General features: G+C 40.6%; 1 protein-coding gene across 8 annotated transcripts in view; it reads right to left on the reverse strand.

Moving 5' to 3' along the window:
* Window positions 1-339: 339 nt before the first annotated feature.
* Window positions 340-13,314, reverse strand: part of SLC37A1 (solute carrier family 37 member 1) — a 39,515-nt gene continuing 26,540 nt past the window's right edge. For 7 of the 8 annotated variants that reach the window (XM_052794336.1, XM_052794339.1, XM_052794334.1 and 4 more), the window contains 8 exons: window positions 11,895-11,957; window positions 10,070-10,155; window positions 9,369-9,417; window positions 8,467-8,540; window positions 6,931-7,009; window positions 6,258-6,355; window positions 3,853-3,905; window positions 340-3,116 (listed from right to left, as the gene is read on the reverse strand). In XM_052794336.1, coding sequence (XP_052650296.1) covers window positions 3,101-3,116; window positions 3,853-3,905; window positions 6,258-6,355; window positions 6,931-7,009; window positions 8,467-8,540; window positions 9,369-9,417; window positions 10,070-10,155; window positions 11,895-11,957 — 518 coding nt within the window. In that variant the 3' untranslated portion in view covers window positions 340-3,100. Of the gene's footprint in view, window positions 3,117-3,852; window positions 3,906-4,747; window positions 5,910-6,257; window positions 6,356-6,930; window positions 7,010-8,466; window positions 8,541-9,368; window positions 9,418-10,069; window positions 10,156-11,894; window positions 11,958-13,314 lie in introns of those variants that run through there. The other variant, XM_052794340.1, reaches the window with a different exon arrangement.

The raw sequence follows: 13,314 nt of genomic DNA on the forward strand, positions 1-13,314 counted from the left end.
TAAAACTAGGTTGTAGGAGCTGGACTCGGTCCCTGACTCAGGTTGAGTGTCCTCCTTCCCTACTAGACCAAAATAAGTAAGCAGAATACACCCATCTGATGCAGCTGATTGGAAATACTGATGTTGTACAACCCACAATCCCACAAAATGAAAAAAGTTACATGTTCAAGTTGAGAAGGGCACTGTTTTCAAAACAAAACGTTCTTATTTGTTCTCCTAATGAACCATTTTCATTACCCTCACAAGAGACAGGAGCACTGTCCCAGCAGGGATGTCTACCCTTCCAACCAATAAATGGAGCATTTCATCACAGAGATGTAAAAGATGAAGTAATCAACATTTCTCATTTTAAAGTAGAATCTATTTTTATTCAACACAGGACAGTAAATGGATAAAATTCACAATAACCAACATTAAAAAACAAGAAACAAATCCTGCAGTCATATTTAAATTTGGCTCTACCTACTGGTCACTCACATTTCTACACAAAAAATTTTGTCAAGTCTTGCTCATTTTCAGATTAATGGATATTGACACCTGATACTAACAAAAGACACAGTTTATTCACAACTTGGGGGACCTTTAGGGTTAAGAAAGAAAAGCAAATCTTTTTGTCCAACACATTCATAGCTGGAACTGAAATGCTGCACATTAGCAAGGAAGGAGACTTTGGCACACCAGGAGTCCTAACTCCTGCCTACAATCGATGGAAGGAAGGACTCAGCACAGCACCTCCAACATTGTCGTGATCCCACACCCAAGTCACTGCAGTGCAAAAGCTATTCAAATAAATAAATAAATAACAGCAGCAGCCCCAACAAGTAAAATATGTAAAACCCAAAACACAGTTAAATATCTTTACAATGTGTGACTGTTAAATACAACTGAAAGCATTTTAACCTAAGACTTCAGCCCATAGGGAACAGCCTCTCAAAATTTGAGTGCAGCGGAGTTTAAATTGTTTCAATAAACTAGTATATAGCTTTACATACCTTTTTGGGGGGAAGGGTTTGGCATCTTCAGCTAAAGAAGTCCTCCATCCCTCCCTCCTCACACAGCCATTGAAGTTGTGCCAGTACAGCTGTTTTGGGGTTGCAATGTTATTTTTCCCCCATTAGAGACTAGACCAGTCCCCTGGCCAGGCTAGCACCCCCCCCAGAGTCAGCCTGGCCAAGTGAGGGGCAGCGTGCCATGCCACCAGGACGGAATTCCTTTCAAGTAACTTTGCTGCAGAATTCTGTCGAATTTAACTACAGCCTAAAGCCCAAACGCAGCACTGATTTATGAATTCACATGTTGAGTATCCCCACTGGTCTCAACAGGTTTACTCAAAATGTGTGAAGTTAACCATTCATCTAGGTAACTGCAGGGTCAGGGCCGACACAGACCATTCCCTTACAAGGGCTTGGTACCTTCCTTAAGTCTTTGTGGGACTGAGGTCTTCCCTGTATCTCTGTTCAGCAAAACAGTTAAAAATGAACACATTCTTATACTGTTCAAGTCAAGCATAAAGCATGTGCTGAATCAAACCAGTGAAATAACTCATCACAGACTGAACAATTACAAAACAGCCCTGGAAATTAAGTGTTGTGCCAGCACATGGAACACACCACCAGCAGCTGATGAGACATTTCTCCATGTTTTGGCAGTCTACTTTAGAGTGTGCTGTTTTGTTAATCAAGTGTAAAGACTACTGCATTGTTTCACAAAACTTAAGAGCATAGTTCAGAACAAGACATATGCCGAGAGCTTTAATAACTACAGTTAAGAATAATACACAGTTTAAATTATCTAGCTTTTGTGATCTAAGTATAAACACCTCATACAAAAAAAAATTCCTTTTTACTTTGTACATCTTTAAAAAAAAATCACAGAAACATCTGCTTTGCAAAGGAGATGGCTGTACAAAGAAATGATATGTTTTGAAGACATTAAACCGTCTATTTGCTGGGTAACACTAGTTACTGAAATGTTCTCTTACAACCTACCACCTAGGTAATTATTCTTTTCTGATATTTTGGCTCCAAATCTGAAATTCAGAGCCACTTGAAATTAGTCACCTCAAAGAGATTTCTGGTTATTAAGGCCTTGATCTGACAATGACTTCCACATGAACACACCAGCACTGAAACTGCGGAGTACCCAACAGAGATCACTGTGGCAGCAGGCACTAAGGCAGCTCATCTGTTCAGTCCTGTAGTGCTAAAGTATGACAGCTCACAGCTCTCTGCCACCCCAAAGGAACAACCTCTCATTTCAACCCAGCCTAGTGGAGCAGCACAACAGTTATATGACATTTGCACAACCAGTTTATAACGTCCTGAAAATCATTAGAGCTCCCCACTGGAAATTCTGACTCATAATCTACTTTTTCTTGCTTAGGTCTCCTTTCACACAATGCTAATTGAGGCCTAACATCCATCCAGAGAGTCTGTGAAAACTGCTAACTGCGGTACACCGCAACACTAAATTCCATTTCATTACCTACCAAAAGGCTGGATGTTGTCCTTGGGATTAGAAGTAGTACTGTAGTTAAAAACTAATAATACAGTGAGGTTATTATTGTCTGAGCAGCTTCAAAATACTAATAGCAATGCATCTTAATAGCCAGCTGGTATTGTGCTCTATAAAGTGATGCCCTTCATGTGCGCAAGATGACATAAGAGATACATACTTTGCTCACTGACACTCGGATGTTTCACTGCTAGACTGTTATGATTTCAACTTCCTTCTGCTCTAGTTTTGACTTGTTTTTGGAAAATACACAGTTCGGCATTTTAATTAAAAACATCCTATCAAAAGAAATAAAAAGGCACTTGGTATTTCTCTTTGGCTCAGCTGAGGCGTGCTGCTAAAACCTTTCCAGTTCCTGTCTCTTCATCTGATGAATAGTTGCCATCCTGAGGTACTTATTCATGTGCAAAAATAAGAGCTTCAGGGATTTACCAGTTGCATTTCTCACATTGCTTCCAGTAAATGTGCAAAGTTCTTCACCAAACAGAATCTCTTAAATATAGAATAACGCATTCCATGAAGTTTGTTTTTCAGGGAAGAGCTCTGATCACTGACGCAGTCCTTATTCCAAATCTGGTCTCGTAGCTCAGTGTTCTTTAAACCTGGAAAAGAACAGCAACCAGGCAGGAAAAGTTGAGGTGTGAGGCATAACAGCCACTAACTTCAAAATGCAGGATCCATCCCTTGCCATGCATTTTACTATTCTCTGTCCATTTTACTTCTCCAAAACTACAACAAAGGGGCTCAATTTAGATTTTCTGTATTCAAGTGTAACTCCATTGATTCAGTGGATTATTTTTTTCTCAATTTAAACCACTGTAAATTCAGAGCCACCCTCTCCTTTAAGGAGACCTTTTGGAAAAAGTTACATTTGAAACTATTAATAAACACAGAGCAAGCAATCAAGTAGCTTCTTATTCCCCACCTGCATGCTCCATGATGAAACCCAGGAAGATTACATATTTAGGAAAAAACAAACCATAACCAAGAGATGGTGACAGAGATTTGTTTTCAGATACTTTTCAAAATAAGATATTCTAAAGAAAAATGTTCATGATTTGAAAACATAGAATCATAGAATCTTTTTTAGGTTGGAAAAGACCTTCAAGATCATCGAGTCCAACCATCAACCATGCCCACTAAACCATGTCCCGAAGTGCCTTGTCTATGCGCTAACATCAAACTGAGATTACTCTTTTGAAGCAAAATTAAAACAGACAGAAATGGACGTACAGAAATCTTAAATGTTCAGTCTACATCTAGGTATTATGGGGCAAAGGCTTAGTACACACGTTTTTAAACCGTTGTTAAAGAGCAACAGCCATGCATAACACTTACAGGGTATGATCTGTGTTACACCGAAGTTCCTTCTGAATAAGACGGAGTAAGAACTGTAAGAACAGTCACAGTATCTGTGTTAATATTTATACAGATATACAAATAAGCTAAGTTTCAGGATAAGATGTTCACAGTTATTCGAAGAGTTCCTCATTTGAAACATTACCCTGTAATGCTGAACTCAGTTAAAAAAAAAAAGGAAAAAAAAAAAAGATTTACAGATGCTCAGTCAATGTTTGGAAGAGGAGTTTTCACAATGAATAGGCAAGAGGAAAATAATTTCCTTTTCGCAACTGAGAGATCAATTTCTTTGCAAAAACCAGAATGGCTTTCCAAAGTTACTTTACCAGCAGACATGTAAAGAAACCAGCAGAGGGAACCCAAGACTTCAAGAAAACACGGCAGACAGGCATTTTGGAGCATGAAGGTATTTTAGCTGCTATTCTGAAAAACAACTGTGTGTGAAAAGTTTTAATCACACAATTAGTCAAGACAAGTAAAGTCAGTCACGTTTACTTGCCTCTGCAGGATCAGGACTTCAAGTGCGCTTTGAAAGGTGTACTAAGACGGTACCCAGGAAAGTGATTTTACAAACAAAATTTGATGATTCCTATGTACCTTAGAGACAGAATTAAAACTTCCAGGGTTCCTCACCGTTACAGATTTCCTTATCCTCAGAGTCTTACTGTTATAAATGGAAGTTTCTTCACTATTATAAGTATTGGTGTTTTAAGACGTTAAACCTAAGATTTCAGAGGTACGGGTGTGGCCAAGAATGACAGAACTGAACACCATGTAAGACGCTAAAGCCCCTCCAGATATCTTTGAAGAAATAACATTTGAACATAGGCATCTATATGCTGTACTGCAAAGAACAGGAAAACCAGAGCAAGAGTTACAAAACCCAAGATTTATTACAACAGCAGAGAGTCAGTCCTCCCAAAACCAGAGCTTTACAAAGGCATTTTAACTGATGCTGCAAAGAAATGTGGCATTTTTTTCATTTGGTTTTAATAAATAAAAGAAAAAAAGCAGAGCTTTAAATCTACTTGGGAAAACTATGACAATCTCCCAAACCTCACTCTGCAGCATGGAATACCTAATACTGAAAACAGCACAAATCAGGATTTATAGAGCTGCTGACTACCAGTGGCAGTATACTTCAACTACTAACTTACCTAATTCATTTACTTAATTTTCAGAGATTTCACATCTTAAATGTGGAAAAAATTATTTTAAAATTTTGGGTTTAACTTGAATTTCGAAAAAAAGCCTCAATCGTAACTCAAAGCAAGACTGTTTTTCTTGTATCAGGAAAGAGTGGTCTCACACACTCGGCGTTAGCTCCTCGGCAGGAGCACAGAGCTCAGTGCAGTACTGTGCGGGCACAGGGCTTTGTCTGGGCACAGCCAGTACTGAGGAAGGAGTGTTTCTGAAGTGTTTCACAGTCACCCTGCCCTTTCATGAGCACTTCTACCCAGGATTTCAAAAGGAGAGGATAAGCAGGTGACACTTCAGGACATCTCCGAGGTAGTCATAGCAGCATTCTGCTCTACTGGAGAACAAAGCTGGCACAGATGCCTGCCAGGTAAATCTGTGGCAAACTCAAAAATGTAACCTACAGGCTAACCTACAGGTGAGTGCAGCAAGACTAACTTCAAAGGTACAGCAAGACTCACCTTGCCTCATCTCACGTCTTCTTTGGTCTTTAAAAGCAAAGCAGAGCAAGTCAGAAGTGAAAAAAAAACCAAACCAACCAACCCAAACAAAAGCTTTTCAGATCTTCCTATCAATCATACAGGATCTCAGACAGGAGAAAAAAAGGAAAATGGATGTGCTTTGTACCAAGTCACCAAGTGTGTTGCACTCCTTTTCCCTAAACATCTGCTCCTGGTTACTGTCAGAAGTTAGAATGCCAGTTTTTCGTCTAACCTAGTACAGCAGTTTTAGGGCCCATCTGGAGATGTGATGTATTAACTTTCAACAGCTTCATTATCACGGTGATTTTGGTGATGCAGCAATGTAGCAGAACATTTGTTACCGCTTCGCTAAACCGGCTTTAAAGAAAACAGAAGTAATTCTTTCGTGAGTGGAATCTGAAGCATCTTCTAGGTCTATATATGAAGGTTTACTTAACAATTATGCCTCCTGTAATCTGCTCGGCCAGCAATTAACAGATGTGTATTTGCTCAGGAATTGAAGTGCATCAGAACTAATCTGCACTTTTGATTAAAATTAGATGAGAATTTCAAAATGAGCAAATTTGCTCTTTAATCGAAAGTTTCCTACACAATTGGAAGTTTCTTATAAGATGGAGTATTGAAATTGCAAAGGGAAAATTTGCATTTTAAGACAGTTTAGCACAAAGGAAATACACGGTAACCAAACAGTATTTTTAGACTTACTAGCAAGGCACATGCATCTGCCACCATAAGCATGTAAAACACGTTGTTCCAACCAGATGGGGAAATAAGACCAGCTAAGAGAGGGCCCAAAGCCGCACCTGAAATATAATATTGATATTGTCAGAATGATGCAACATAAGATTTACTATGTTGAAAAATAGTTATTCTGAGTGAGAATACCAATTTCTTCACCTAGTTAACTCAGTGTTACCTTATGTATTAAAAGGTCCCAGAAAGCGCAAAACATTACTGGTACAGCTGCAAGCCTATGGGAAACCTAACACAGGGGAAGATGGAAGACTAGAAGTTTGAGAAACGCCTGCCTTTGGCTCAACAAAATGCCTATCCAGTATTAAGCCGAATCCTACTCAATTTCCCTTCCACATACCAGTGCGGAGGGCATGAATAAAATATCCCTGATCTCAGAAACAGCCCAATGGCATCTACTTTTGCTGTCTGTGCCCAGTATCAGTCTACCACCCTCTTCCTTCCTTCCTCCCTCCCTCAGGTCTGGGACCGCTAGACAGGTTTAAGGCTAAGTTTGCTCTACTCCCCATTTCCAAAGCGGTACTAAGTCCTGGCAAAATGTGAACTGGAGAGAGGCTAGTTTCTCAAAGATCCTTTGTTTTAACCTACCACAGCTAAGGCAAGCTACCTTACAGCTCTGGCTTACCTACAGATCCTGTTCCGTCGATGATCGCTGTCACTGTGGACAAGGCTCTTGCATTCCCTTTCAGGCTTTTATGGGTACCCTAAAGTGACAAAGACTGCTTAGACCCATTCTGAGCTGAACTCCGAAAAAGTCTTTAAATCATCATTTAGCTCACACCCCTTCATATTGTGAAGATGCCTCAAATATCCTAGCTCAGACCCTTTTATCACTACTTAAAGAAGCCTTCTACTCCATCAGCCTGTTGCCTACAGTGTTCTCCTTTATTAAATCATGTTATTTAAACCACAGCAGCCAAGAAGCTTTCTGTTCTGCACATTGTGGATTCAAGCAACAAGGACGGCACTTCAGCTTTGCATTATGCTGCAAGGCTGTTTCCACAGCCATCTTTTCCCCTGCTAATACAGCAAAGCTCTGCAGAACAGGAGGCAAAAAAAAAAAAAAAAAAAAAAAAAAAAAAGAGATCACTGCTGTGACAGGAATACTAGATTACCAGAATTATGGTTATATACTGAAATGCTAATTCAGAGAATTGTTGAGCCAAAAGAAGCTGTTCAGTCCCAATTTGAGAAGCCAGGTCTCCAAACAAAACAACTGATAAAAGGGGGTGACTTAGAACTGCTAATAAGAGACAGTCCTTTATCTCCAGTACACTGAGGAGTCAGGTAATAAGCGATTTACACTTGCTCATGTCAGATGTTTGATTGTTGACATCTGAGGAACTGGCTGGCAGTTTCAACCCTCTTTCCAAGGGCCAGGTAGGGATCTTGTGATGTCATGCCCCACTTTCTAGCTAGCCGCCCCTTCAACAAGGCTAAGGATAAAACGGGCAATGCATGGTGGCCTGCTTTGTCTGGCTAAGACCTCCAGGCCAAGGTTAGGGCTCCAGAGGACATTTGGAGATTTCTGTCCTGCTCCTTTTCCTATATTTAGAGCAGTTGTTGTTAGAGGACTTTTTCCTCTTGCTTGGTGCCTTAAGGAACCAACACCTTTGAAAGCGACCTTCCAAAGCCTACCTAATGAAAGGTACCAGGGACAACGTTTTCACATGGCATTTGTGACTTGACTGACCTGATCCAGCTGGAAGTACTGGCAACCAGAGCAACTGTACAAGAAAGGGCAGAGGGTAGCATGGACAAAAGTAAGGGTGTGTGCCAGGTATAGCTTTCTGCAATGATGGGATTTAAGTCTCCAGCACATCTCTCACACAGACACAGCTCCTTCTCTCATTTAAAGATGCAAAGTATAAAAGGGGAGAAGGCACCTGTATGGAGACCTAGCTTTGCATGCAACCTTCACATTCACTTTGGTCTGTCTTGTTAGTTGGAAAGAATAATTTAGAAGCCTCTCACAAGCATGACACTCATTCATACTAATACATGAACTCTAAAACAATCTCAACGGCTGAGTTCGGCACTGCCTATCCAGCTCCTTATCCCTTTGCTTTGGGACAATGCAGCTCCTTCACTGACGCAGAAGTCAAAGGGCTCTCTCTGGAGGCCAAAGCTGCTACACTGGAGGCAGAGAAGCCAAACTCACCAAGTCAGCAGAGACAGCAGTGGTGATCAGTGCATAAGGGCCATTCACCAGGGCACCACTGATAAGCAGCATCACTGTTGCAAGTTGACAAAAACGGAAAATGTGAGTTGCCTGAAAGACTGTTAACCATAACAACAGAAGACATCATAGCCTATGGTTCTCAAATGGTTTAATGCTTCCTTGGCTCCCCTGACCCCATTACAGAATTGGGAAAGGAGGAAAAGCAACATACATTCCTGTCTCCCTTCAATGCCTACTCCATGACAGGAATTCTCAAATATAACAGGAGATGGGGCTGAGTCAAAAGGCACTTCCCAGGGCCCTTATTGATCCTGGTAGGTCAGAGAAAGGGGAAAATCTGACCAAACTGACCCTAAGAGCAGGGGATGATCACAGGATCCACCCATAAGCCCCCACTCTGCTTGTACAGTACCAAGCACCAGAGGGCCCTAAAACTTACCAAGGCTTTTAGGTAAGTGAGACACTACTGTCAGCACTTGTGTTTCAACTTCTGTAGGTAACAGACAGAAAGCCACAAGTGAATTCAGCCTATACTGAAGTTAACATTGCTGTCAAAAGTACTACAAGTAGTCTTTAAACACCTCTGACATTTGGCACAGGAAATACAATAAAGCTTGTGCTGACACAACAAGCTCCAGAAAGAAGACTAATGATATTAACTAAATCACTGTTCTCATGCCACCTTTTACTCATTTCCTAGCCCCCCTTTCTTACCCTGTAAAAAGCCTGCAAAACAAAGTATAGCGAATTTGATTACATACTTCCTCCTCTCAGGGAAAATATAAAATAAAAATAAAAAATAATGAAAAAAAAGAGCATCAAAGGATCATAAATGAAAAGTTCACAGAAAGCCAGGCAGAAAATAATTTACAAATACTCACCTACAGTAGCCTCAAGGCCCATTTTACTAACTGCAGAGAACATGTACAACTGTAAAGATGAAAAAACAAGCATGTTGAATACCAACATACGGACTAATCCTAGGTTCTCCATTTTCCCCATGTTAACTACAAAATATCTTAGTTGGTATTATGTGAAAGCTAGTTCTAGGTTTTACCAAACCCTTTTAGACCACAGCAGAATTATTGTTTGATTGGACACAGGAGGGAGATAAGGGGTATGCTCCTATTCCCCAGTATGTCCTTTCAGAAGAAAGGGCTGTGTTATGACACCACTCAATTTTAATCTCTCAAATTGCCACCTTCAACACAGCACAGAATACTGTTCACAAAAGAATCAAAGAAAATGCATCTCATATGTCCAACTGCCAGTTTTCCAACAGTTACAGCACAGAAATTTTAGCCTTTGAGCAGCTAAAATTCTGGCTAAGAACGGAACATCAAATTTTTACAAGAGTGAAACCTTCCATATAATCCTATAACAAGCAATACATTAGACTTGTTTGCTTGTTTAATAAAGGGAACCCCAATGTCTATATTTGCTCACATGCTCAACTTTTCATGCCAGCTTTTAACCTGGCCTGAACTCTTTACATCCAAGTTAGAAGATGCTGTCTGCACAACTTCCCAAGGAATGCTGTCAAAGTCTCAGCCACAGCTGTAAGAGAAGGGCAAACTCTTACTGTGGGTGCTGCAAGCAGTAACATCATTCCGCAGGTTGACGCCCTCTTCTCCAGCCTGTCTGATATCAGGCCTGCCAAAATTCCACCTGAAAGAAGGCATAGATGTGTGAGGAAAACACTCTGTGCATGTTTTACACAAAAGACATCAGTTATACTTAATGAAACCCAACCCGGATTAAACCAATACGATACAACTTTTAATGTACAGGTTATACACAGCAGCACAGAGCATGAGACTGACAACGTAATTTTCACGTAGCAGTATCCTTATTAACCCAACTGGTTTGACTTGGAAGATAGCAGCAGCAGACAGTTGTTCTTCCTCATTGTTTATTCTAACCAAATATCCAAGATGACGGGATGGGGGCAGAATAGAGATGGAAGAAATATTTAGAAATCATTGTTCTGCCGCTTTTGAATGCAAAAAGCCTTTTTGCCAGGTGCCACACGGCCCCGCTGCTAGCATTCTGGAAACCAGCTGTGCCCAGCTGCTCACTGGTCTCTTCAACTCCTCACATGCAACAGTAAACTTGGCTCTCAAGTGCTCTGTCCATGTTGCACTGCAACCAAGGGAAATGAGCTATTCTAGATCTTGGGGCAAATGAAACATTCAGTTTTCTCTCCAGGTAGTCACTTCAGGATCTTTAATTTTCCCTACTTCTTGTGTTTGCCAACGACTGCACACAGAAGTACTCATCGGAGCACATGGCAGGAGGGGGCTGGAAGGCCTGAGGGAAGGAGCTGCCAAAATGATATAAAGGGAACTTGGTACAGGGAGAAGGAAAGGAAGTTCTCTGGATTATCCAGATTCCTAAATACTGCTGGGCCTGCCTCTCCCTTCCCAGCTGCCCATCTCCAAAGCGCTCACATCCCACTTGAATTTAAATGTAAATGTCAAAGGTCCAGGCAGCACTGGCACATTGTTAAGCTTGTATTCACAGTGGAGTAAGGTGCTGCTGAAAGAAGTCACTCAGATCTCTAAGGTACTACTGACTCTGGCTTCTAGCTATCCGAGATGAAATAAGCAGTGAGAAATGGCCGAAGTCACATCCAGCACAAGACTAGAACAGTAACTGCAACACACCTTGACACCTGCATCTTGAACTACCAGGGTCTACATAGCTCTTGATCCAGTGAAACTTCATCATGAGCATCATTTTCTAATAGACTGATACAGGGCTTATTTCCATAAGGGAACTGGGGGAGATGGAGAGGGGATGGGTGTGGGGGTGCGTGCGTGTGTCATAAATCAGCCAGGCATCAAGATGATGATGCTTGGTTTATTGTGAGCTACACTGTCTGCACTTGCATAAAAAAAAAATTAACTATTTAGTGGTCACCTCACAAATTACAAAGGAATAGTCTCATCCTCATTATTATTAGTCTCCCAATTTTATCACATACAGTTGTATGAGGCATCAAGAAAAAAAAAAAACAAACCCACACCTGTGGCCATTCCCCTCTGTGCCCACAAAAAAATACACAACTGTACAAGCTGGGATAGTTCTGTTCTGTTAGAGTGACAAAAGGAAGATATTTTGATAGGTGGAGTGACCAAGACTCATGGCCCAGAGCTGAAAGATTCCATAATATTTACCTCTTACAATCTGTATGGGACAATATCACCAGTTCTGTGAGTTGTTGAAAACCTAGCAAAATATCTTTAAATTGAACAACTAACCCTGCTCTCAACTTAGTACCTTTACTGCCACTCTTCTTCAGTATACATAAGGCACAAGGATTAGTAATATATGTAAGCTGTGTGTACCACAGCTTTTCCTAAACTGGTCTGATTAAGGATGAAATATTAATATATAAAACTTACCAAAGATTCCACCCACATCAAACAGTGTAGAAAGGTCCCCAGCTCTTCTGGCATCAAGATGCTCTAGTGACAAAAGAAAAATATTTGTCTCATTTCCAGACCACAAAATGTAGAAATCTCAACACAGTCTTGTCATGGTAGGATAAAGGCATTTTATGGCAGTTTTGTTTGTTCACAGAAATAAGCTACCATAAGCTGTCATTGTACATGACAAATAAGAATGTTTCATAACTGGGTATTCAGGTATATAGTCTTTTGAATGCAATTACACTTGTGGCAGGACATTTTACCACTAACTATAGATGCAGTCCAAGCAATAAAGCTGTTGATTGCTGAAGTCTGGACTAACAATATTCCCATTTGTGAATAGCGACACAGTCATAAACAGTTAACAAATGCTCATGAGACTCTTTGCTCTAAAAGCGTGATTAGCATACATTTCGATCACTTAGAGAGCCTTATCCTGCAGGCCTCCATCACATGACCAGTAATATTCATCATTAAATTACATCTGGCAACCCTGCTTGGCATCACATGCACTGTGTCATTTATGGGGACTATGAAGAGACAGTGATTTCCTTAACTTCACTGTTTGCACATACTTACGTTCAGTCTAATGTAGTTACTGATATGCTACAGGGTCAGATTTCCAAAAGTACATCAGGAAGTTGGGGAACCCAGTCCTATCGTGTTAAGTATGAAGTTTCAAAAGGAGCTGAATTTCTAACCCCCTTTGGTATTCTTTAGAAGTCTCTGAAATACATTTGAAAGAGCAGTATGTGCTAAAACACTGGGGTCAGTGGCACCACCATAACGTCACCAACATCTGCCACAGTACAGATGGCAGTACTGTGGTAAATATCCTTAACCTTTCTATTAAAAGCCCACTGCTTTCAAGGTACTCAGTCCTGCAGAAGCATTCATTATTTGGAGTCCCCACACAACAGCCTTTAGCTACAGGATTTGCAGCTCTATGTGTTTTCACAGGGTGTTCAAGCTGTCTCTCTCTGCTGGTTGTTACTGCCATACTTGTCCAGTACAGCTTTTTTGTTAGTTGGGGGATTAAAGGTCCCATTGTGACTCACAAGAACATGAATTTCTCTGGCTAGGGAGAACTCCTTTCTCTGCAGTCTTCAGCACAAAACAAAAAAGCAGTCTGAACAGATAAAGAAGCTCATTTAGATTTTTTGTACATGTTTTAATAAGGCTCTTCAATCATGTAAAAACATTAGAAAGTAAACCTTTTTGACTGGTTTGCAAGAGCCAAAGACACAGCATTGATGCTTGGAATCGTTGAAGATAAGCCAGATTCTTTTTTTGTTTGTTTGTTTTGAAAATGCCCTCTCATAATACTGAATTCACTGAACTGAGAAATATGTTAGCTGGTGACTTACAACTCTCCTGCTACTGTTGTAAAGAT

This window comes from Harpia harpyja, chromosome 8 (genome assembly GCF_026419915.1).
Source record: "Harpia harpyja isolate bHarHar1 chromosome 8, bHarHar1 primary haplotype, whole genome shotgun sequence".
Taxonomy (NCBI): domain Eukaryota; kingdom Metazoa; phylum Chordata; class Aves; order Accipitriformes; family Accipitridae; genus Harpia; species Harpia harpyja.